The 22,500-nt window shown below is 46.7% G+C and overlaps 1 protein-coding gene across 1 annotated transcript in view; it reads right to left on the reverse strand.

Annotated features, from left to right (window-relative positions):
• The window catches only part of LOC139750745 (otoferlin-like), a 425,902-nt gene that overhangs the window by 70,443 nt on the left and 332,959 nt on the right, over positions 1-22,500 (reverse strand). Inside the window, 4 exon segments of the mRNA XM_071665450.1 lie at positions 3,909-4,095; positions 10,179-10,193; positions 17,064-17,220; positions 19,956-20,040. Coding sequence (XP_071521551.1) covers positions 3,909-4,095; positions 10,179-10,193; positions 17,064-17,220; positions 19,956-20,040 — 444 coding nt within the window.

The following is a 22,500-nucleotide window of genomic DNA, read 5'->3' on the forward strand; positions in this document are numbered from 1 at the left end:
CACTGTGGGAACCATGGGGGTCTGATGTTTACTTCCGGGGTACAGCAAGCCACAGCTTAGGTTACACCGCAGACTCTCTCAAGCGTCTTTGACACAAGGAATGACTGCAACTTATACCCAGCTGGATGGTGATCGTATTGGCACCTACTTTCACTGTACTCATCACAGTACTCTACATTGTGTCGGGTTCATAATCATCAGCCATGTTTTCTGACCAACTTTAGAGTCTGTTCAAGTCGTAAGTTCAAGCATGACCTCTCCGCTTCATCATACTTCCTTCATCACCGTCGCATCATCCGTAAACACACTGAGGCATGAGTCCAATCTTAGCCTATCATTTACACAGATCAAGAAGAGCAATGGTTTCAGGACACAGCCCTGAGTGACGCCACTGGTGACCCGTAACCAAGTTCGAGTTGACTACTCTGCCGTGAGTTCTGTCTCTCCTCAAAGGTAATCTCCAATGCCATCACATGTCTTTCCCCCCTCGTCTTCCCTCCTGAAAATCCACCTCTTTTTTCTTAACAGCTTCCAATGAGCACCGGTGTCAAATGCTTTCATGCATTCCAGGTACACTAGATCCTCTGTTCTAAGACAGAACTCAGTCTCTCATTACAAGTCTAGGAATCTGTTCCACATGACCACCATCCCTTGAATTGACGCCCTCTTTTGTTTTCTGATTAGCTTATCCAACACCTGACAAACCACAGCTGTGAGACGGGTCTATAGTTAAGCGCCATTTCCTATATGTGTGTGTGTGTGTGTGTGTGTGTGTGTGTGTGTGTGTGTGTGTGTTTTCTGTGAATGCTTCTGTCCATTTCGCGAGTGCTTTTGTTCCCTCTGTGGGCGATTCTGTTCCTTCTTTGAGGATTTTCTTTTCCGTGACCATTTCTGTTCGTTCTAAAGTGTTTTGCCTTCTGTGCCTGTGTTGCTATTCATTCTGTCAGTGTTTCTTGTCTCTTTGTGAATGTCCTGCTCTTTCTGTGAGGATCCCTTTCCCTTCCGTGAGTGTTTCTGCTTTTTCTGTTAGTGTTTCTGTCCCTACTGTGGGTATTTCTGTTCCTTTCGTGCGTTTTCTGTTCCTTCTGTGAGTATTTCTATTCCTTCTCTGAGAATCTCTGTTCCTTCTGCTCTGTGAGCAATCTATTGCCTCTATGAGTACTTCTACTCGCGCTGTGAGCGTTTCTGTTACTTCTGTGAGCATTTTTATGTCTTCTGTGAATATTTCTATTCCTCTGGTCAGCGTTTCTATTCCTCATGTGGATGTTTCTATCTATCCTGTGAGTGTCGTCTGTTCCTCCTGTGAGTGTCGTCTGTTCCTCCTGTGAGTGCCGTCTGTTCCTCCTGTGAGTGTCGTTTGTTTCTCCTGTGAGTGTCGTCTGTTCCTCCTGTGAGTGTCGTCTGTTCCTCCTGTGAGTGTCGTCTGTTCCTCCTGAGAGTGCCGTCTGTTCCTCCTGAGAGTGTCGTCTGTTTCTCCTGTGAGTGTCGTCTGTTCCTCCTGTGAGTGTCGTCTGTTCCTCCTGTGAGTGTCGTCTGTTCCTCCTGAGAGTGCCGTCTGTTCCTCCTGAGAGTGTCGTCTGTTTCTCCTGTGAGTGTCGTCTGTTCCTCCTGTGAGTGTCGTCTGTTCCTCCTGAGAGTGCCGTCTGTTCCTCCTGTGAGTGTCGTCTGTTCCTCCTGTGAGTGTCGTCTGTTCCTCCTGTGAGTGTCGTTTGTTCCTCCTGTGAGTGTCGTCTGTTCCTCCTGTGAGTGCCGTCTGTTCCTCCTGAGAGTGCCGTCTGTTCCTCCTGAGAGTGCCGTCTGTTCCTCCTGTGGGTGTCGTCTGTTTCTCCTGAGAGTGCCGTCTGTTCCTCCTGTGAGTGTCGTCTGTTCCTCCTGTGAGTGTCGTCTGTTCCTCCTGTGAGTGTCGTCTGTTTCTCCTGTGAGTGTCGTCTGTTTCTCCTGTGAGTGTCGTCTGTTCCTCCTGTGAGTGTCGTCTGTTCCTCCTGTGAGTGTCGTCTGTTCCTCCTGTGAGTGTCGTCTGTTTCTCCTGTGAGTGTCGTAAGACCGGGAAAACAATCTAATGCATTGGTGGGTCTGTGTGAGTGGGGGAGGCAAGGCGACGTATTGCCTCTCGTAATGAGATTCTGGGAAGCCAGGTGAGGAATGGTGAGGGTGTGAGGGGAGTGTGAGTGATGCCGAGGTGTGAGGCGAGGGAGAGTGATGGAAGGGCGTGAGGAGAGGGAGAGTGATGCCAGGGTGTGAGAGAGGGAGAGTGATGACTTCTACGAGACGAGGGAGAGTAGTGGTGGTGAGGTAGAGAGAGAGAGAGGGAGAATGAGGGTGAGGGTGAGAGGAGGGAGAGTTCTGGCGGAGTGTGAGGAGGGAGGAGAGGTCTGTGTGTGAGGGATGTGAGGGATGGTAGAATGATGGTCGAGTGTGAGGGGGAGAGAGGAGGGAGAGGAATAGTAGATAAGAGTGAGAGCAGGTCATGGTGGATGTTCTAAATCAATCTTTTTTGTTGTTGTTGTTGCAAATGAAATATTTAAAAAAAAAATAAATCTACGCAAAAAAAATTTACGCACGTTGCACGCACTCGATCCGTCAGTCCAATGATGACTGGGAGGGGGGGAAGGGAGAAGATTTAACCCCAGTTAAATCTCTGGGGAAATTACGCAAATGGATCTCTCTCTCTCTCTCTCTCTCTCTCTCTCTCTCTCTCTCTCTCTCTCTCTCTCTCTCTCTTCCCCCCCCCCAACAGGCAGATATGGGGGGTGGGGGGGTAAGGGGGAGGGAGGGGTTTTCTCCATGAAGCAGAAATAAATATATTTTGTGCGATCTCTCTGATAAAAGTCAAAAGTCTATCAACTCTGACAGTTTCTGAATCACATGTTTAACTATTTCTATATGAAATTTATCTTATTTATTTACCTGGGAAACATATATCGTTTTATAGTCTTTTTCGATATATAATTTTTTTCATTTTTTTCTTCTTTTGTCATTCAATCTTTTCCTTTTGAGTCTCAAGTGTTTTGAAGGGATTGCGGGGCCTCGCGAATTCTGTTTGTCCGTGGGAATATATTCTGAAAGTCTTTCCACCCCGAAGAAGAAAAAAAAAAAACCCTCCTTTTCTTTTTATTTCTCTCTCTCTATGGTGTTGAATGTCAGCGGGATTCGTTTTCTATGAACTCATCACCAGCTATCTATGACCACACCACTGTGGCACAGAGGGACACTGGGAATATATGTGTGTGTGGCAACTCCTGAATGTGACACAAATATTGGCTATATCATAATTGCTTGAACGAGAACATGCAAGCGGTATGTCCAATAAGCAATACATTCGACATGTAATTGACTTCGGGAATCCAATCGTTCAATCATACGCACTCGACATGTCTAACATAACCAGTACACGTCACACTCGACATGTGTGTATGGCGACCATATACTCGACAGACTGAGGTCTTACACCTAGAGGGACGACTTTCAAGGACGACCTTGAAACACGAGCGGAGCCATGCAGACACTACGAGCCACAAGATGTAGAGCCAATGAGGAACACACTCGGTGATCCACATACTGATCCACACACTGATCCACACACTGATACACATACTGATCCACGAACTGATCCACATACTGATCCACATGCTGATCCACACACTCACTGGAATCCCACTGAAGGATACTCGCAACCACTGGAAGTCCTACGAAGGACCCACACCCTCACTGGAAGCCCCACACACCCTCACTGGAAGCCCTGCGAAGGATCCACACACCCACTGGAAGTCCTACGAAGGATCCACACCCTCACTGGAAGCCCCACACACCCTCACTGGAAGCCCTGCGAAGGATCCACACACCCACTGCAAGTCCTACGAAGGATCCACACCCTCACTGGAAGCCCTGCGAAGGATGGACACACTTACCGTGAGCCCTGCGAAGGAGACCTGGACGTAAGGATCCACCAGGTCCCTGGAGTCGCCCGTGAAGGCCTTCTTGACGTTGGCCATGATGGAGGAGTTGATCTTGGGTAGTCCGTCCGCCCGGTACACCCGAACGATGAACTTGGCCCTCTGGCGCTCCGCTGGGACGCCGTCAGGCAGGAGCAGGTTCCTGGTAAGGGAGCAGGGCATCAGCAGGGGGGGCCGGGGAGGACGTGGGGGGGAGTCAGGGGGGGGTAGAGAGAGAGAGAGAGAGAGAGAGAGAGAGAGAGAGAGAGAGAGAGAGAGAGAGAGAGAGAGAGAGAGAGAGAGAGAGAGAGAGAGATGACGATGATGGTCTGTGTGTGTGTGTGTGTGTGTGTGTGTGTGTGTGTGTGTGTGTGTAGTCACCGTCTGCTGGGGGAGGACAGAGGACCCCACCCCTCTCACGTGTGGTTTGATGTAGTGGTGACGACGTGGTTTTGTGTAGGGGTGACACTAGTGGCGTGGAGGGTACGTTAGGAGGGAGGGCAGGGGCTGATCATTGTGTGATGGGAGGGGGTCGGGCTGGAGGAGGTACGGGAGGGGCACAAAAGGAGAGAGGGAGAGACACACACACACACACATAAAAAAAAAAGTTTCCACAATGAGAAATCTGTGATCAGAAGTGGTGCTCGTGAGGAGGAGGAGAGTGAGTGGCGTGGCCTCAGGTCTCGAGGACTAAGATCAGGGTGATTGAGGATGTTCTCGCGATGGTCTGGAGTGATCTATAGTATGTTCAGGGGAAGTTCTATTGGGGGAGGGATGTAGGGGGGTGTCTGGTGTATGGGGATGGCTAGGACGGTATCAGGGGGGAAGGGGGGGGATATCTGGGGATAGTAAGAGGGATAGTTGTAAGGGATGACTGTCAGGGATTGGTTAGGTATGTTCTTACAAGACTGCCAGAGGAGATGGCATATGGGAGACAGTGGTGAGAGATGGTACTGGGAGACAGTGCCAAGAGATGGTACAGGGAGACAGTGCCAAGAGATGGCACTGGAAGACAGTGCCAAGGGATGGTACTGGGAGACAGTGCCAAGAGATGGTACAGGGAGACAGTGCCAATGGATGGTAGTGGGAGACAGTGCCAATGGATGGTACTGGGAGACAAGTCTGGGAGAAGGTACTGGGAGACAGTGCCACTTGATGGTACCGGGAGAAAGAATCAAATCATATCAAATATCATCACAAGTCAATGATATTTGGTATAAGGAAATATGGCCAAGGAAAACTGTAAAAGAGATATTGAAAAAATGGTTAAATCTAAACCGAGAATAGAAAGTTGACTGATGCTTAAATCCAGAATAGAACTTGTCTTCAGGGAGTGAAGCAGTCCATTCCAATACTTCTCACCCGGGAAGACAAGCTGTCAGTGTGAGATTCAAACGAAAGGTGGGGGTGGGAGTGTGGGTGGGGGTGGTGGAGGAATTAATTCCAGTAATGGCGCGTGGGAGAAAGGTGCTAATGACCGTTAGTTATTGGACCGTCAATCAATGCGCTGCATGAGCAGGGACGCGGAGCGATCATGGATCGTGGTGACTCACGAACCAAAACCTGAGGATCCGGCAAATGGTTTCGACTCTGAGGATGAAGCAGGACTCGAAAATGGGCGCCCTAGCCTCGTTCCTGGGTTGTTGCGACTCGCTTCTCTGAACCGTTTTGGCGATTCGCTTGATTCTAAAGTCGTCCTACGTTTATTAATGATGAGGTTGGAGGCTAATTCGTATATAACTTCCAGCATTACCGACTTATGAACACTTGAACGCGATAATATCAAATAATGAACGGGGCTTATTCTTGTGGGAGTCACAGACGTCTTGTACTACAGAGTCGTATGGTTCGAATGGATACGGTCACGGTTCTAGAAGCACTGTAGTGAATCAGATTTCGAACCAGTGAACAAACTGGTTCGAGTCATGATAATGTCTTTGAATGGAGAGGTTCATTGTGTTTCAGGACATCATATTAGCCCGGACGATACATGTTAGGGACTGGTTTACAAACATTAATTCCGCGGGCGGGTCACCTGTGATGAGGATTAGGGTCATGGGTTTGCCCAGGGATCCTTGTCTAATAAAATTCAAATCTCAATCTTTACATTAATCTGGTGTCTATAATATCTTTACATTAATCTGGTGTCTATAATATCTTTACATTAATCTGGTGTCTATAATATCTTTACATTAATCTGGTGTCTATAATATCTTTACATTAATCTGGTGTCTATAATATCTTTACAATGATTCTATTTGGCTCTCATGACTAAAACTGACCCTGTTTTGCGAAGTTAAATCTACTGGAGTAGGTAATATGTGTAATTCATTCAGTACACTGGAGTGTACATGTAATATTTCTCTGCAGCCACCGAGGGGGAGTGAGTTAGGATCGCTGAATCATATATATATATATATATATATATATATATATATATATATATATATATATATATATATATATATATATATATGATTCTGTGCGAAATATGTTGGCTGTGGGTATGGCTGATTGGAGAGGTGTATAGCGAAGTGTTGAAGGAAGGAACGGGTGAGGGAGTGAGGGAGAGAGTGGGATGATGAGGGGGGGAAGACGAAGTGAGATAATGAGGGAGTTTGGTGAGGCAAGAGTGAGGGAGTTACATGGGGGAATGAGGTGGCATGATGATGCATGAGAGAAAATGTGGAATGAGAGGAAAGGAATGAGGAAGAGATGAGAGCACACGGCCTTCGGGTGTTGAGGATGAAGGGAAAGGTCAGGTGTGGCAGGAAGAGGTGAAAGGTGGCCTAAGGTCAAGTGACTGGTGGTGTTGGAGAGTGGTGGTGAAGTGTCTGGTGGAGAGTGGTGGTGAGGTGTTTGTTGGAGAGTGTTGTTAAAGTGTCTGTTGGGGTGGGGTGGTGAAGTGACTGTTGGAGACTGGTGGCGAAGTGTCTGTTGGAGAGTGGTGGTGAAGTGTCTGTTGGAGAGTGGTAGAAGTGTCTGTTGGAGAGTGGTGGCAAAGTGTCTGGTGGAGAGTGGTAGTGAAGTGTCTGTTGGAGAGTGTTGTTAAAGTGTATGTTGGGGAGTGGTGGTGAAGTGACTGTTGGAGACTGGTGGCGAAGTGTCTGTTGGAGAGTGGTGGCGAAGTGACTGGTGATGTTGGTGAGTGGTGATGTGGTGGTGAACGACGAGCAGACATTACAGTAGCTGTGTCGGATTCGGTGTCAGACAGCGTCAGGTATGGTGTCTGTGTCAGGTGTGGTGATGGAGTGTCAGGTGTGGAGTCGAACAGCGTCAGGTGTGGTCTCGGTCAGTGTCAGGTGTGGCGTCAGCGCCAGGTGTGTTGTCAGGCGTATCAAGCAGTGGTGTCAAGTGGTGACAGGTGTGTGAGTGTTGGAAGTCACGTCTCAATCACTAAGAAAGAGAAGACATAACAGGTATTTTCTGGCCACATATCAAAGATAAGTCAGTAACCACAAGACTGATGATAATTATCTGATTAATAAAAAAAAATTATAATTAAATGCTTGAGAATTTATATTATTTACATGAATTTTTAATTGCAGGGAATTATACTCTAAGTTTAAAGGCAAAATTTGATTTGAAATAATTTATCTTTATTTACAGTATGATAAAGAAAACGAGAAGTGTTTCAGAGATGAAAATATATAATGTGCAAGAGATAAAGAATATCTAAAACTACCATTAATCTTATTGCAATACTGAAATGAACTTGCAAATTTGAACTGCTGTTAAAAATGAGATGCAGAAGGACTGACTTAGTATTGGTTGAAAGTCTGATCCCGCCCACAAGCGTGACGTGTTCTCATATGAGTGGTCAATATTTGAAAAGGAGGCGGAGCAAGTTTTCGTCTCTTATAGATATCAGCCAATTGCAGCGGTTCATGGGCCTTTGTGGGCGGGTCCAGAAGTCTGTTAATATGCTAGAGGGTCATGAGACTGGCAATATATATATATATATATATATATATATATATATATATATATATATATATATATATATATATATATATATATATATATATATATGTATATATATATATATATATATATATATATATATATATATATATATATATATATATATATATATATATATATATATATATATGAAAAGAAATGTGTAAAGACTAGTTAAAGGGAGTGGAGGTATGTTGTAAGGATTCTTCGTGCCCATAAGGAGAAAGTCACACAATCAACGATACAATATTGAACACAACATTATTTAAGAAAAGGGTTGCCACATAATCCACATGCTACATCATTAATTAATCATCACTTTATATATGTATATAAAGAGAGAGAGAGAGAGAGAGAGAGAGAGAGAGAGAGAGAGAGAGAGAGAGAGAGAGAGAGAGAGAGAGAGAGAGTACATCAATACACTGTGAGGAAGGAATCAGCCAATATATGGTCAGGCAACTGTTAACCTAGTGAGTATTGGTGTCTTATCATCAATGCAATGATAAGATAGGCCGATCAATATAAGTGGGGGGGAGGGGAAAATATATATTACTCTTAAAATCCAGAACTACTTGTTAGCCATAAGATCAAAAATCAGTGCAGAGAATAAAGTCGAAAAAAAAAAATAATAATGAATGCATAGATGGAAGGTTATCTTGGTGCCTACAATTACCATCTCCTTAAATTGTAAAAAAAAAAAAAAAAGAAAAAAAAATCACAGTATATGTGTGTTTATTGAAGGAGAGGGGAAAAAAAAAAAACCCATCATGGTGTGAGTTATGCATGGGAGTAAATATATATATATACTGAAGGAACGTGGGAGCATTCTGTGTGGGGGAACGTGGGAGCATTCTGTGTGGGGGAACGTGGGAGCATTCTGTTTGGGTAGGGTGGTGGGTGGGTGTTGGTGTGGACCGATTGTCGTCCGCGTGCCGGATGTGGGAGACTGAATTGTGGGGGTGTGGGGGGAGTCAGCATGCACACAGTGGCTGTGGTGGGAGAGGTCACCAGAGGTCACCCACTCTCCCAGGCATGGCAATGGTGGGAGGTCATGAAGTCGGCCACCCTCCCAGGCATGACTAACGTGGGGGAGGTCACCAGGTCACCCATCATTGCAGCCATGACTCATTTAGCAAAGGTCACCAGGTCACCCACACTCTCAGGCATGAGGGGAGGTCAACCAGGTCACTCACCCTCCTAGGTGAGTGACCTGGTGGGTGAGGTCGTCAGATCCCCCATGTCCCTAGGCATGGCTCTGGTGGGAGAGGTCATCCAACCCTCCCGGGCATTGCTGTGCTGGGAGAGGTCACCAGGTCACCCCACACTCCCAGGCATGGGCTCTGGTAGTGGCCACTCACCCCCACCAGACACTGGAGTAAGCATAAGTGATAAAAGAAAAATAATAATAATAACAATGAAAATCTTTCATTTCTAATTTGCAAAACCAAGAGGAACTCTTAGCTATGGGCTGGTGGGACTGAAACAACGCTCTGGCAACAGAACAGTTCAAGTTGATGTTCTAGAGAGGCCGAGAACGGCCTGCCACCGCTGTTATGAATGAACAGAAGAACAACACTATGGGTTCGTGATAACTTTCAATGAGTCAGCTACAGTCAAACGTAACACCTTGAGCACGTTGGTACGTCCTTCGTGTGTGATGGCCGAAGACCTTTGACCTGACCATCCCCTCAATTTCGGGTCTAATGAAGACATTTGACCTGACCACCCCTCAAGGTTCGGGGTCAAAGGCCAGGTCGTTAGATCCAAAGGGGTCGTGCCATCGCGCTCAAGGGTCGGTCTCGCTCGCCTTTGCAGGAAGAGGTGAATGAATTTAAGCTCAAGAGGAGGAGGAAAAAAAAAGGTGGGTGGGGTTTATTGAAGAGTGTGAGCAAACGTTGTTTCAGTCCACAGGTTCGTTCACGCATGCAAGGTTACACTGGAGACAGAGGGGAGGGGAGGGGTGGGGAGGCGGTGCTGTCATGCACTCAAACCACCCACCACTGGACGACCCATCTGTATGGGGGAGAGGGAGGTGTGTTACTACCCCCAAATGATGGGTGGTCCAAGGTGGAGGTTAGGTTTGTCATTTTTTTTTGGGGGGGGGAGGGTGAAGGCCTTGTCACCCAGCTGCTGGTACTGAGGTCGCACAGCAGAGGGGGGCCAGGGGGGGGGTGTTGTCACCACCCAGGTCAGGGCACCACCCCCCCTCATCTCCCCCTCCTCTCCGGGCCAACCAGTGCCAGAGTGGGTGATGCCACGCCCCCCCCCGCGGGACACACCTACCCCTCGGGATCAGCGCTGCAGTGGTAAAAAAGACAAAAGAAAAAAAGAATTGACCGAATTTGTCACACAAAATCATATCGTAACTTAGCTAAAGAAAAAAAAAAGAATAGGGTCACACACATAGACACACACACACACACACACACACACACACACAGACACACACACACACACGGGTTGGTACTTCTGTGAGAGTCTGTGAGAGGGAGGGAGGTTATTCAGTTACAACTTACCAGGGAACTGATAAGAATCATGAGGGAGGGGGGAGATAACAGACACCATCCACATATCTCTCATCTCAGTTAAGAATCTAATGACACGTGTAGGTTAGGGTCATTTTCTTACAGCTAGAAACAGCCAGACAAACCAAGTGATAAACATGAGTGATTCACCAGGAGAGATGTCATCAAAATCAAAACAGGGTTTGAAATGCGAAAAAATCTAAGTTGTTTTTTTTCTTGTGCATTTAGCGACTCTGAAGCTTCGTCTTCTAGTGAGAAAAGCGACCTTGGTGTACTGCGCATTAATTTGTGAAGAAATACATTCACAGAATGTTCGCTTGAGTGAGTTCACGATATCAGACTACCAGACGATATCCTCTTGATCTCAATTCTTTATCCAACACTGGAACTGGTTAAGGGAATACAAGACACTTCAGCGAACACATATTACAGAGCAAAACGTACCTCGATATATTACAGAGCTTACGATACGTCGACGAATTATATTACAAAGCTAGACATACCTCGAGGGACATATTACAGAACTTACGACATACCGACGACCATTATGTGCCTTTAAGCAACGAAGGGACGGTCAAAACGTGATGCAAACTTGGTATAAAATCGAACATCAGGAATCTATTTTCCTAATCAAATCATCAGTCGAGTCGATATGTTAGGACGGCAGAGACACTTCATCTACTTGTATGAAAGTGTTATATTCAGGGTATGAAGAACAGTTCTACATCAGATGCATAAAATTTGCAACAACCGGCTGAGTCTATGGCTAAAAAACCCATAAGACATGGTTCGAAACTCCGGCTGTGTCTAGAGCTAATGAACCCCAAAACATGGTTCGAAACTAAGATCCGAGACGAGTATCTGCTAAATCTTCAGATACAACAGATAAAGCAGGCAGCTGTGTGGCCAAGCTGGTCTGATTACGATGAATCAATGAATCAAAATCAACGAAAGTGAGCCATGAAGATGACATCTTCGCATGGCACTGTTATGCCCATCATCTAAGACCACTTGTACAAGTTGAGGGATTCGGGAAATTGAGTCTCGAGACACTTGAAGTATTGAGGAACAACGCCAGAGGGTTGTCTGAGGTGGCGAGCTGCTCGAACTGTTAGTGGAGGCCAACGAAGCCAAATTTCTCTCCCACACACTGGATAGCACAGGAGGAGACCCGGCTCCATCAGTGGGAGAACCCGAGACACTCGGAAGGTCTCCGATCCTAGAGAAGTTCCCAACGCAACTCACCGCCAGTAAGGTCATGGCTTAGATTGACGCGTAGGGCTTCTGCAGAGTCACTACATCCCGCGCAGGACAGCGATCACTCACGGCTCTCATGCTGGCCTGATTCAAAGAAGACACGTTTCGGGGAATGTGGGCGAAAGGAGCGTTGCTATACTCCATAGCGATGCACCAGGTCTATAAGTCCACGTCTTGTACAAGCAGCTATGCTTTTGACCTTGGTGTCCAGTTACTCAACCACCCTCCTCACAGCCCCAGACCTGACCTCAATTGGTTATTGTATCCATCGAAACTCAAAGTCTCGTCTATACGAGGCCGCTGCTTTTGAACAAGTCAAGTAGCTTAGAGACGACAAAAGCCATCTGAATTCCCCAGAAGCCAGAGGGCCTTTCTAAAGACTCGATCTTGAAGGATGTATGAGACAAGTACACTTGGGTCAGCCGAGATGACAGTGAAGAGAGGGAAAAAGGACAATCAGTTCGACTCTTATATTGTTGCAACTTATTCGCAACAGGTTTCTGGCCGTCCCTCGCGTGCTATCCTACCCAGACCACGCTCCTCGTGGGTCTAGGACACCTCAATAGACGTCTTCATGACGGATGTACTCCTGAATCTGTTCTATATCGACGGATTTACTACTGAATCTATTCTCGATCGACGGATGTATAACAATCTATTCTCGATCGACGGATGTATAACTGAATCTATTCTCGATCGGGGGGGATGTATTTATGCTACGTCGTCAGATACATTACTGAATCTAAGCCAACTCGACGAACGCTGTCTGTGATATTAAGCTGCCGCGGTGGACGCGCGTCTACTTGACCGACATGAGAGGCAGTCAAGCCTCCCTGGTGCCTCATATTGCTCAGACTTGCTCAGCCTTCATTCATGGAGGGATTGTAAGCTTAGCCCTCACTGGTGGGGGAATTGTAAGCTCAGCCCTCATTGATGGAAGGACGTAAGCTTAACCTTTACTCGTGTAGGGATTGTAAGCTCAACCCCCATTGGCGTAAGGACTGTAAGCTCAATTCTCACAGGTGGAGGGATTGTATACTCAACCCCTATTGGTGGAGGGATTGTAAGCTCAGCTCTCATTGGTGGTGGATCGTATACTCAACCCCTATTGGTGGAGGGATTGTAAGCTCAGCACTTACAGGTGGAAGAGGCATAATTTGCATCGGAACTATACACCTACTTTTATACATACTGCCTCACTTCTCTTAGCCCATCTCTGGTTCAGCGAGGTGATTATCACTCAAAGAGAGAAAATAAAAGGAGTTTAAACGAGACGAAGAATATAAACATGGATATCAAGGTGTTCTCTGTCCTGACGATCACCTCCATGCTTCCTGACACCCCTGGATAGGCTCGCTGGCTAGCACAGATGGCGTTCGCATAACACAGCGTCTCGCCTGAAGTTAGACTCGTTCTTTAAGCCACGGGGGAGGAAGACATACTTGTAAATAAACATCTCACGAGTTAGTGAGAGGGATTTTTGAACAAGAAATGAGGTCGCGTGTGGTACGCCAACGCCAGACATGCTCCTTGACCAAGCCAAAGCTGAGGCCATCTTATGGTAGTGGTACCAAGCTAAATAATTAATGCACTGCATCATTTTTTTTACCATTCCAGTTTAGAGAATTATGTGTCTTGAGACATGTTGCTGTTTTTTTTTTAAAAAGAAAGAATTTAATGCCTTTACATGATGAATCTGAACATCTTATATCATTCAAGACACTGCTGACTATACAGCACCAACACCTAATATTAAAACATGAAATAAAAACATATGTGTGTGTGTGTGTGTGTATGAAAGATGTCCACAAACGCAAATATGTGTGTGTGTGTGTATGAAAGATGTCCACAGGCGCACATGTGTGTGTGTGTGTGTGTGTGTGTGTGTGTGTGTGTGAAAGATGTCCACAGACAACGTGTGTGTGTGTGTGTGTGTGTGTGTGTGTATGAAAGATGTCCACAGGCGCACATGAGTGTGTGTGTGTGTGTGTGTGTGTGTGTGAAAGATGTCCACAGACAACGTGTGTGTGTATGTGTGTGTGTGTGTGTGTATGTGTGTGTGTGTGTGTGTGTCTATATACATGATGAACAGGAGGGAAGAATCTGTGTACTGCAATATTTACAGCGACAATCTACCACTGGATGCAAGAAGCGATCATTATATACAAGTCGTGGACACATTCCCCACACCTGAGTCTCGTACAGTCACTCCTACACTGTCCCTGGACGGACGTAATTATGGTCCTACACTGTCCCTGGCGGAAGTACTAGAGTCCTTCACTGTCCCTGGCGGAAGTACTAGGGTCCTTCACTGTCCCTGACGGACGTGACTAGGGTCCTACAGTGTCCCTGACGGACGTGACTAGGGTCCTAACGTGTCCCTGACGGAGGCAACTAGGGTCCTACAGTGACCCTGACGGACGTGACTAGAATCCTACAGTGTCCCCTGACAGACGTGACTAGGGTCCTACAGTGTCCCTGACGGACGTGACTAGGGTCCTACCGTGTCCTGGCTAGACGTAAACCTTTATGTACCCCTTCCATACCTAACCTAATTAGCTCTGGTGCTCCTGGGATATAATAATATTACCAACTACCCATCCTACAGCCATCCTAGGATTACACAGAGATGTATTACAATGACCTGGCTGTAATCACCCATCCAAAGCTTAACGACCAAGGCCATAATTACACAGGTGTATCACACCCCAAGCTAACAGGAACTGGCTTTTCACCCATTGAAGGAACTCTGGTCTATGTATATCTCCCCCCCCCTCCCTCCCCCAACCCTCTACCCATCGACATTCACTACCTTTCAGGACAGACAAATGTCGTCCACTTCAACGCCCGAGCATAAAGGTCAAGATGTTTGGTAATCTTGAGGTGAGAAACGCCATTATGTGCCACCAGAATAGAAGGTTGAACCAAGACCCACCCACCACCACCACACAGTGTGTGTGTGTGTGTGTGTGTGTGTGTGTGTGTGTGTGTGTGTGTGTGTGTGTGAAGTACCTGCTTCACACCCCTACATGTTCCTCCTTCTCCCGCTACTCCCAGTTCACACTAAGGTGATCCCTATCAGCCTACGTCATCCCAGTAGAACCACCCAGTACCTCACTCTATGCCACTACCTCATCATGCACCAGTACCTCACCATGTACCAGTACCTCACCATGTACCAGGACAGTCACCAGTACTTCACCACACACCAGTACAGTCACCAGTACTTTACCACACACCAGTACAGTCACCAGTACTTTACCACACACCAGTACAGTCACCAGTACTTCACCACACACCAGTACAGTCACCAGTACTTCACCACACACCAGTACAGTCACCAGTACCAAGGCCCGGCAGCTCCCCTCTATTGCTCTACTCTATAAGGTCATATGTGCCCGCTAAGTAAAGCGTACCGAGAGTCGAAATTCCAAAGTGCTTGCATGTAACATTGACTACACCACAGGAGGAATCTAAAAGCATTTACTCCATACATTAAATTACATAATGTACAATGCATCCTGGAAATTCAAAAGGGATGAAAATTATATTCAACTGATGAAATGTTAATATCATTTGCCCAGAAATAATTAGCCTATGACAATGATAATAATAATTAATGATAATAATGACCATAATGTAACACGGCCAAGAGGTTTAGTTGATGACAACAATTACATGAATTACTTTAATTTTTTTTCTATTCTCTGGTAATAACCTGAAAGAATCCATGACAGTTCTATATATGAGACAACACAAACACAGTGTTACATCTACAATAACAGATGATCATAATAAGGGTACATACATACGTAACATTCATATGTATATCTATTATCTACCTAAATGCCTTTCCCACCTTTACATGGCAGCGTCAGGAACAAAGAAACCATGGCCTCATTTGCCCACATCCAGTCTCAAAAGCTGTGACGTACAATGTACCCAAACCAGATCCAGACAGCCACATGTACACCAAGGGTCTACCTTGACCACCTCCTGAGTCCTGGCTCATTCCATTTACAGCACGTTGATCCCCATATAGGAAAAGCTGCCCTTTGTTCCCATCCAATGCACTCCTCTCTTTCTGAATGTTCCAGCCCCGATACTCCAGAGCCTTATATTCCGGAAGCTCTGATACCTCAGAGTCCTATGTTTCAGCCCCGATACCTCAGAGCCCTATGTTTCAGCCCCGATACCTCAGAGCCCTATGTTCCGGCCCCGATACCTCAGAGCCCTATGTTGCGGCCCCGATACCTCAGAGCCCTATGTTGCGGCCCCGATACCTCAGAGCCCTATGTTGCGGCCCCGATACCTCAGAGCCCTATGTTCCGGCCCCGATACCTCAGAGCTCTATGTTCCGGCCCCGATACCTCAGAGCCCTATGTTCCGGCCCCGATACCTCAGAGCCCTATGTTCCGGCCCCGATACCTCACTGCTTTATGTTCCGGCCCCGATACTTCAGAGCCCTATGTTTCAGACCCGATACCTCACTGCTTTATGTTCAGGCCCCGATACCTCAGAGCCTTGATCTACTCCATTTTTCAATAGCTTCCTTGGTCTTCCTCCTTTCCCTTTGGTCCCTTCCATCACCCGACACAAAGATTCTCTCAGTCCATCTCTCTTCACTCATCCTCTCTCTACACAGCCGAGCCATTTCATCTCACCCTGACCTGCTGCCTGATAGCTCGCTCACTGCAACACCGCTCTCTGACAACGTCATGTCAACCCACATCACGTCACATGTCTTTATTCTCCATATTTCCACCACTTCCTCACCTCCTCCCATCCCGTGCATGTAAAGGCTCATGCAAAACCATTGGGTGTGCTATATATCCTCACAAATACCCGTCATTGCCTTAACGGACGCTGTCCTTTAGATTCACACACTCCATGATATATAGCCTCACACACACACACACACACACACACACACACACACACACACACACACACACACACACAAGCATGCACATATATATATATACATATAAGCACAAACAATTATATATCTCTAAGATAGTACCAGCAAACAAAGTGAAGCCTTATATATATATATATATATATATATAAACTTTCTTGGAGCTCCTCCTTGACACCCGTATAATGAGTGTCCTTCAGAAATGCTTTTAAGTCAGACACTCGAGGACCACTAACGAGAATGACCACCCAGGGGAAAAAAAAAAAAAAAACCCTTTAACGTGAGGTCGTCTTTGAAAAAGGGAAGAACCTTGAAGGTGAACCTTTGAGGAGGACCTACAAGAAGAGCTCTTCAAGGGAGGGGGACTTTATTGATCAAGGAAGGGAAGGGAAGGGAAGGGAAGGGATGGGACACACAGGAGAGGTGTGGCGCCTCCCTCAGAGAGGGAGGAACCTTGTCAATGCTCACCCTTCGATGTCATCCTCGTCCTTCTCGTTCCTCAGCGGGGCCTTGAGGGCGTCTCCCTTGCCCACCACACAGATGTCGCACTTGAGGTAACCCTTGGGTCCGCCCGTGATGTCGTCTGGGTCGGTCAGCAGCGCCCACTTGTGGTAGAACTGGTGTTCTGTGGGCGGGAGGTGGGTGAGAGAGAGAGAGAGAGAGAGAGAGAGAGAGAGAGAGAGAGAGAGAGAGAGAGAGAGAGAGAGAGAGAGAGAGAGAGAGAGAGAGAGACGTGGCCCCTAAAGAGAAAGTTTTTTCGGCTGTGATAAGAAAGTCCTTCTTATCTACCGTCTAGGAGTACTGATAACGTATCTACCATTAAAAGGATTTTGAAGTAGAATAGAAAAAAAAAGATTAGAGAAAGAAATCTCACGGTATGTCTACATCAAAGTTATAAGCCAAGATAAGATACGAAGAGTCGGGTCAGATAAACTCATTAAATGACACATGAAAATTTATCATTATTCGATAAATAACCAAAGCATAATCGACGTAGGTATTTATCAAACGTTAATTATTTCCTATACACAATAAATTATCAGATAACTGAATTGAGAATGACTTCTTTTACCTCTTTTTATCTCACATGATTCGTTCTCTCTCTTCATTTACAGAAGCGACACCTGTAAAAATGCCGCCAAAATACGAGGATATACGAACCAACAGCATTATTCACACTGTGTAAACGTAATCATACGTTTTACGAACGTTTGCGCAGACGTGAGTGTCGTAATGCACTCGGTATAGAGGGGGGGGGAAACACCGTGACGTCATTTCAATGGCGAGATATTCTGAAGAAAAAAAGAGATTTAAATGACCCCGGGAAATAAGGCTAACTGTTCCATTGAAGAACATTATAACGACGATGTAACGCATCCCTGTTCCATCCGCGTTCCTGAATGAGAGACGTCACTACGCAAGATGTTCTAATTACCTTCCCACAATCCCCTTTCCATCGTTTAAATGTAATTACCTCAATCCAGTCGGAGTAAGTAATTACCGGGGTTACATTCTTTTTGTTATCCCTGGGGATAGGGGAGAAAGAATACTTCCCACGTATTCCCTGCGTGTCGTAGAAGGCGACTAAAAGGGAAGGGAGCGGGGGGCTGGAAATCCTCCCCTCTCGTTTTTTTTTTTTCCACAACAAGGAACAGAGAAGGGGGCCAGGTGAAGATATTCCCTCAAAGGCCCAGTCCTCTGTTCTTAACGCTACCTCGCTATCGCGGGAAATGGCGAATAGTATGAAAAAAAAAAAAAAACATTCTTTTTGTGTGTTGCCCCCGCCCCCTTGTTCACCCCCCCACCTCCCCTACTCGGGCCTTACGAAGAGACTTGAAGATTAACGAATAATGTAATTAGCTCCTACTACTACTACCCCCCCTCCCCTCTCGCCCCCTGTGGGCCACATCTGACAGCGTGTTGTGCCCCGGCCTCCTTCAGCCTAACGATCGTGACGAGGTGTTTAATCCACGCCAACTCTCTATCGACCTCCACAAGTGGGAGGCAGATATGTTCTTATCTATCGACCTCCACAAGTGGGAGGTAGAGATGTTCTTATCTATCGACCTCTACAAGTGGGAGGTAGAGATGTTCTTATCTATCGACCTCCACTAGTGAGAGGCAGAGATGTTCTTATCTATCGACCTCCACAACTGGGAGGCAGAGATGTTCTTATCTATCGACCTCCACAAGTGAGAGGCAGAGATGTTCTTATCTATCGACCTCCACAAGTGGGAGGCAGAGATGTTCTTATCTATCGACCTCCACAAGTGAGAGGCAGAGATGTTCCTATCTATCGACCTCCACAAGTGGGAGGCAGAGATGTTCCTATCTATCGACCTCCACAAGTGGGAGGCAAGGCTTATCTAATCTATATTTCCATTTTCTCCTTGATAGAAAATGGGTGACGGACTTGCATGTCATCAGGACAACTGTAAAACAAAACAAAAAAAAAAAGAATGGTGTATATTTTTGCCAAAATGGAAATTCTACCACAGTAAATACTTCTTCAAAAGCAAACTTCAGTACAGTACAAATATCTTTTTCTCTTTGAAAAAAAAAAAGAAGTGGACTTCGTTAATGTGCAAAATTCGCTGGTGCATATTTCCACGTGCGAAATGGTCAAAATGCATGGTTTTTTTTTGTAGACGAAAAGCAAATTTCATGTGAAAGAAAAAGAAAAAAAAAATCTCCATTTTCTACACGTCTCTGGGACGGAGGGAGACTATAACAATTGGAGAGTCAAGGTGATTACGTATACCTGGCTCCCAATACGTGACCCTCAAGTGAGGGGGGGTGATATTCAGGACTCAAGTGCACGTAACCTTTGACCTGACCCCTTCACATGCTAGAGAGAGAGAGAGAGAGAGAGAGAGAGAGAGAGAGAGAGAGAGAGAGAGAGAGAGAGAGAGAGAGAGAATGATCAAGTTTGAATTGGGTGGGTCTAATCTCCCATTGCCTTAACAGTACGATGTAGGTTCCTAGTGCCACCCACTGGAACCAGAGAGAGTGGTACCCACCAGTAATAGTGGGTGTAGCACCCACCAGCACCAGTGGGCGTGGTAACCACCTGCACCAGTGGGTTGTGGCACCCACCAGCACCAGTGGGCGTGTAGCACCCACCAGCACCAGTGTGTGTAGCACCCACCAGCACCAGTGGGTTGTGGCACCCACCTGCATAGATGGATGTGGCACCCACCTGCATTAATAGGTGTGGCACCCACCAGTACCAGTGTGTGTAGCACCCACCAACACCAGTGGGAGCGGCACCCACCAGCACCAGTGGGCGTGGCACCCACCAGCACCAGTGGGCGGTGTGGGGGCTAGTGTGGGCGTGAGGGTGGGCGGAGGTGCACGTACCTGGCTGGGACCAGACAGTCGCCACGTCCAACTTGAAGCTGCCGAGAACCTTGTTAGACCTGAGTATGTTCCGGCTTTGTAAGACCTGGTCGTGGGCGTGGGCGTGGGCGTGGGACCGGTATGGGTGGTGGGCGTGCACAGGTGGGTGGAGGTCGTGGTGGCACGCATGAGTAAGGCCGAAAGCGGAGACGCGGCGCCACAGAGGAGACAAAGAGGTGAGAGGTCATGATGGGTCTATATTTGTGCATGGAAAAATATCAAGTCTGGAAATGTTAGGTTTGGTGCTGTGCTGTGGGGGGGTTGGTGTCGTGGGCAGGTGCAGACTGGGATCACACACAGCACCTATGGGACTATGGGACTCAGCCAGGCAGAGACTGGGACCACATATACCTCTGGGACTTGTCCAGATGCCACACACAACTCTGTAACCCCCTCTAAGGAGGATTCGGACCTACACGCAGCTCTGGGACTCTTTCTTTAGACAATGGGACCAAAATTCAGGGACACAGCGGGACCACATGCATTTCTGGGACTCATTCGGGAAGGCACTGGGACCATACATAACTTTGGGGTTCATCAAGACATACACTGGGACAACACGCAGCCCTGGGACGATGGAACCACACGCAGGTCTGGAACGCATCCAGGAGGAGTCTGGAACAACCCAGGGCTATCGGGATATACTCAGTGAGACACAGGGGCCACGCACAGGTCTGGAACGCATCCAGGAGGAGTCTGGAACCTCTCACAGTTGTAAGAGTCACTCATGAAGACACTGGCATCACCATGAGCTCTGGGTGCCAAGTAAGACTAATAAGAAGGGTCTGTCAGCAACACATTCAACACACTGGATAAATTGAGCTAGTCTCTGCCTGCACTTTGATTCTCGGGAGCAGAGAGCGCCTTTTTTCCGTGGATCCGAGTATGCACTTGCCCGTACAACGTGTCCTGTTACCCCACAGCTGCCTGGAGTGGTCAGGGAGTCGCGAAAGTTTCTTGGTGTTACGAAAAATAAAAAAAAACCATTTTGACCAGACTGAGACTTCATCTTATGTTTCCAGTCCTTGGAAAAGAAGTACTTTTATCAAGATAGGAGAATCTATAGCCTCGCTGACCACTCCACAGCACCGCTGACCTTGTCATTACCCCCAGTTTATCTGGATGAGGCATGCAGGGTGACGTATTTTAATACAAACGTAAAGCGAAACATGTTTCAAAGGCAGAAGTAAGGCAGTCCAATCGTCCCCCTCTGCTTCGGGTCACTGTGCTCATTTATGGAATGATCGTTCAGGGGGGGACGGGGTAACTGCTCCGAGGGGGTTTTGTGCCATTCCGAGTGTCAAAACTGGGTGCTTTAAGAGTGATGGAGTAGGTGTCATGAAGGGGAGGTATCACAGAAAACGTGTTGAAGGGTACCAGGGGCGGCGAACAGTGTGGCTACGTCCATCTTGAACCAACCAATGGTCTCGCCCTTGGTGAAGAACTTTTTCGAGTGGAGGACCTGGAAACAGATACTTCTCTTCAATGATGCACTTGATAATGAAAGATACAATCATATATCCCACGAGACGACCTTAGACCATATGTCCTGTTAAGAGAGAGAAAAATATATCAGATTACGACCAACTCTCGTAGGTGGGCAGCCACGTCGACGGATGAGGGGACGACTTTGACCTCCAGGAGAGATGGGCTGGCGTAGCAGAAGGTCAAGCGAGACGTGACCCTGAAAATGAAAACTGGAGAATCTGGCACTTTCAGGCACTTTCAGACGCCTACACTGAAGACGGGCACTGAGGAGTCACTGTTGACATGGCATTACCTGCAAACCATAAAGATTACCCAAGACGAATCAGGGGAGAAGTCTGCATCTGGAAAGAAAGAACGTATCACACGAAAAGAAAATAGGACGTACAACGAGAGGAAAGAAAACGAGCTGTATAGAGGCGAAATAAACGACGTATAACGAGAAGATAAAGGACGTGTAACGAGAAGATAAAGGACGTATAACGAGAAGATAAAGGACGTAAAACGAGAAGATAAAGGACGTATAACGAGAAGATAAAGGACGTGTAACGAGAAGATAAAGGACGTGTAACGAGAAGATAAAGGACGTATAACAAGAAGATAAAGGACGTGTAACGAGAAGATAAAGGACGTAAAACGAGAAGATGAAGGACATTTTATGACGAAAGAGAGACGTCCGTAGAAAAGATAAGAAGGACTTATAAAGTGAAAAGGACGTAAATCAACAACAACAACAACAAAATGAGAAAGAACGTATAACGAGGAAAGAGACAGTCGCTTAACGAGAGAGAGAGAGAGAGAGAGAGAGAGAGAGAGAGAGAGAGAGAGAGAGAGAGAGAGAGAGAGAGAGAGAGAGAGAGAGAGAGAGAGAGAGTACATATTACACGGCAAAAAAGACAGCGTCAGGGAAAAACCCCATCTGTTCCTTGGTAGTTTATGCCACCATCTCCCTCACCTTCCGTTCAAGATTTACGTGAGTTTACCTTCAGATCCCCCCCCCCCCCACCCGGGGGTAGTGATG

This window comes from Panulirus ornatus, chromosome 10, assembly GCF_036320965.1.
Source record: "Panulirus ornatus isolate Po-2019 chromosome 10, ASM3632096v1, whole genome shotgun sequence".
Lineage (NCBI taxonomy): Eukaryota > Metazoa > Arthropoda > Malacostraca > Decapoda > Palinuridae > Panulirus > Panulirus ornatus.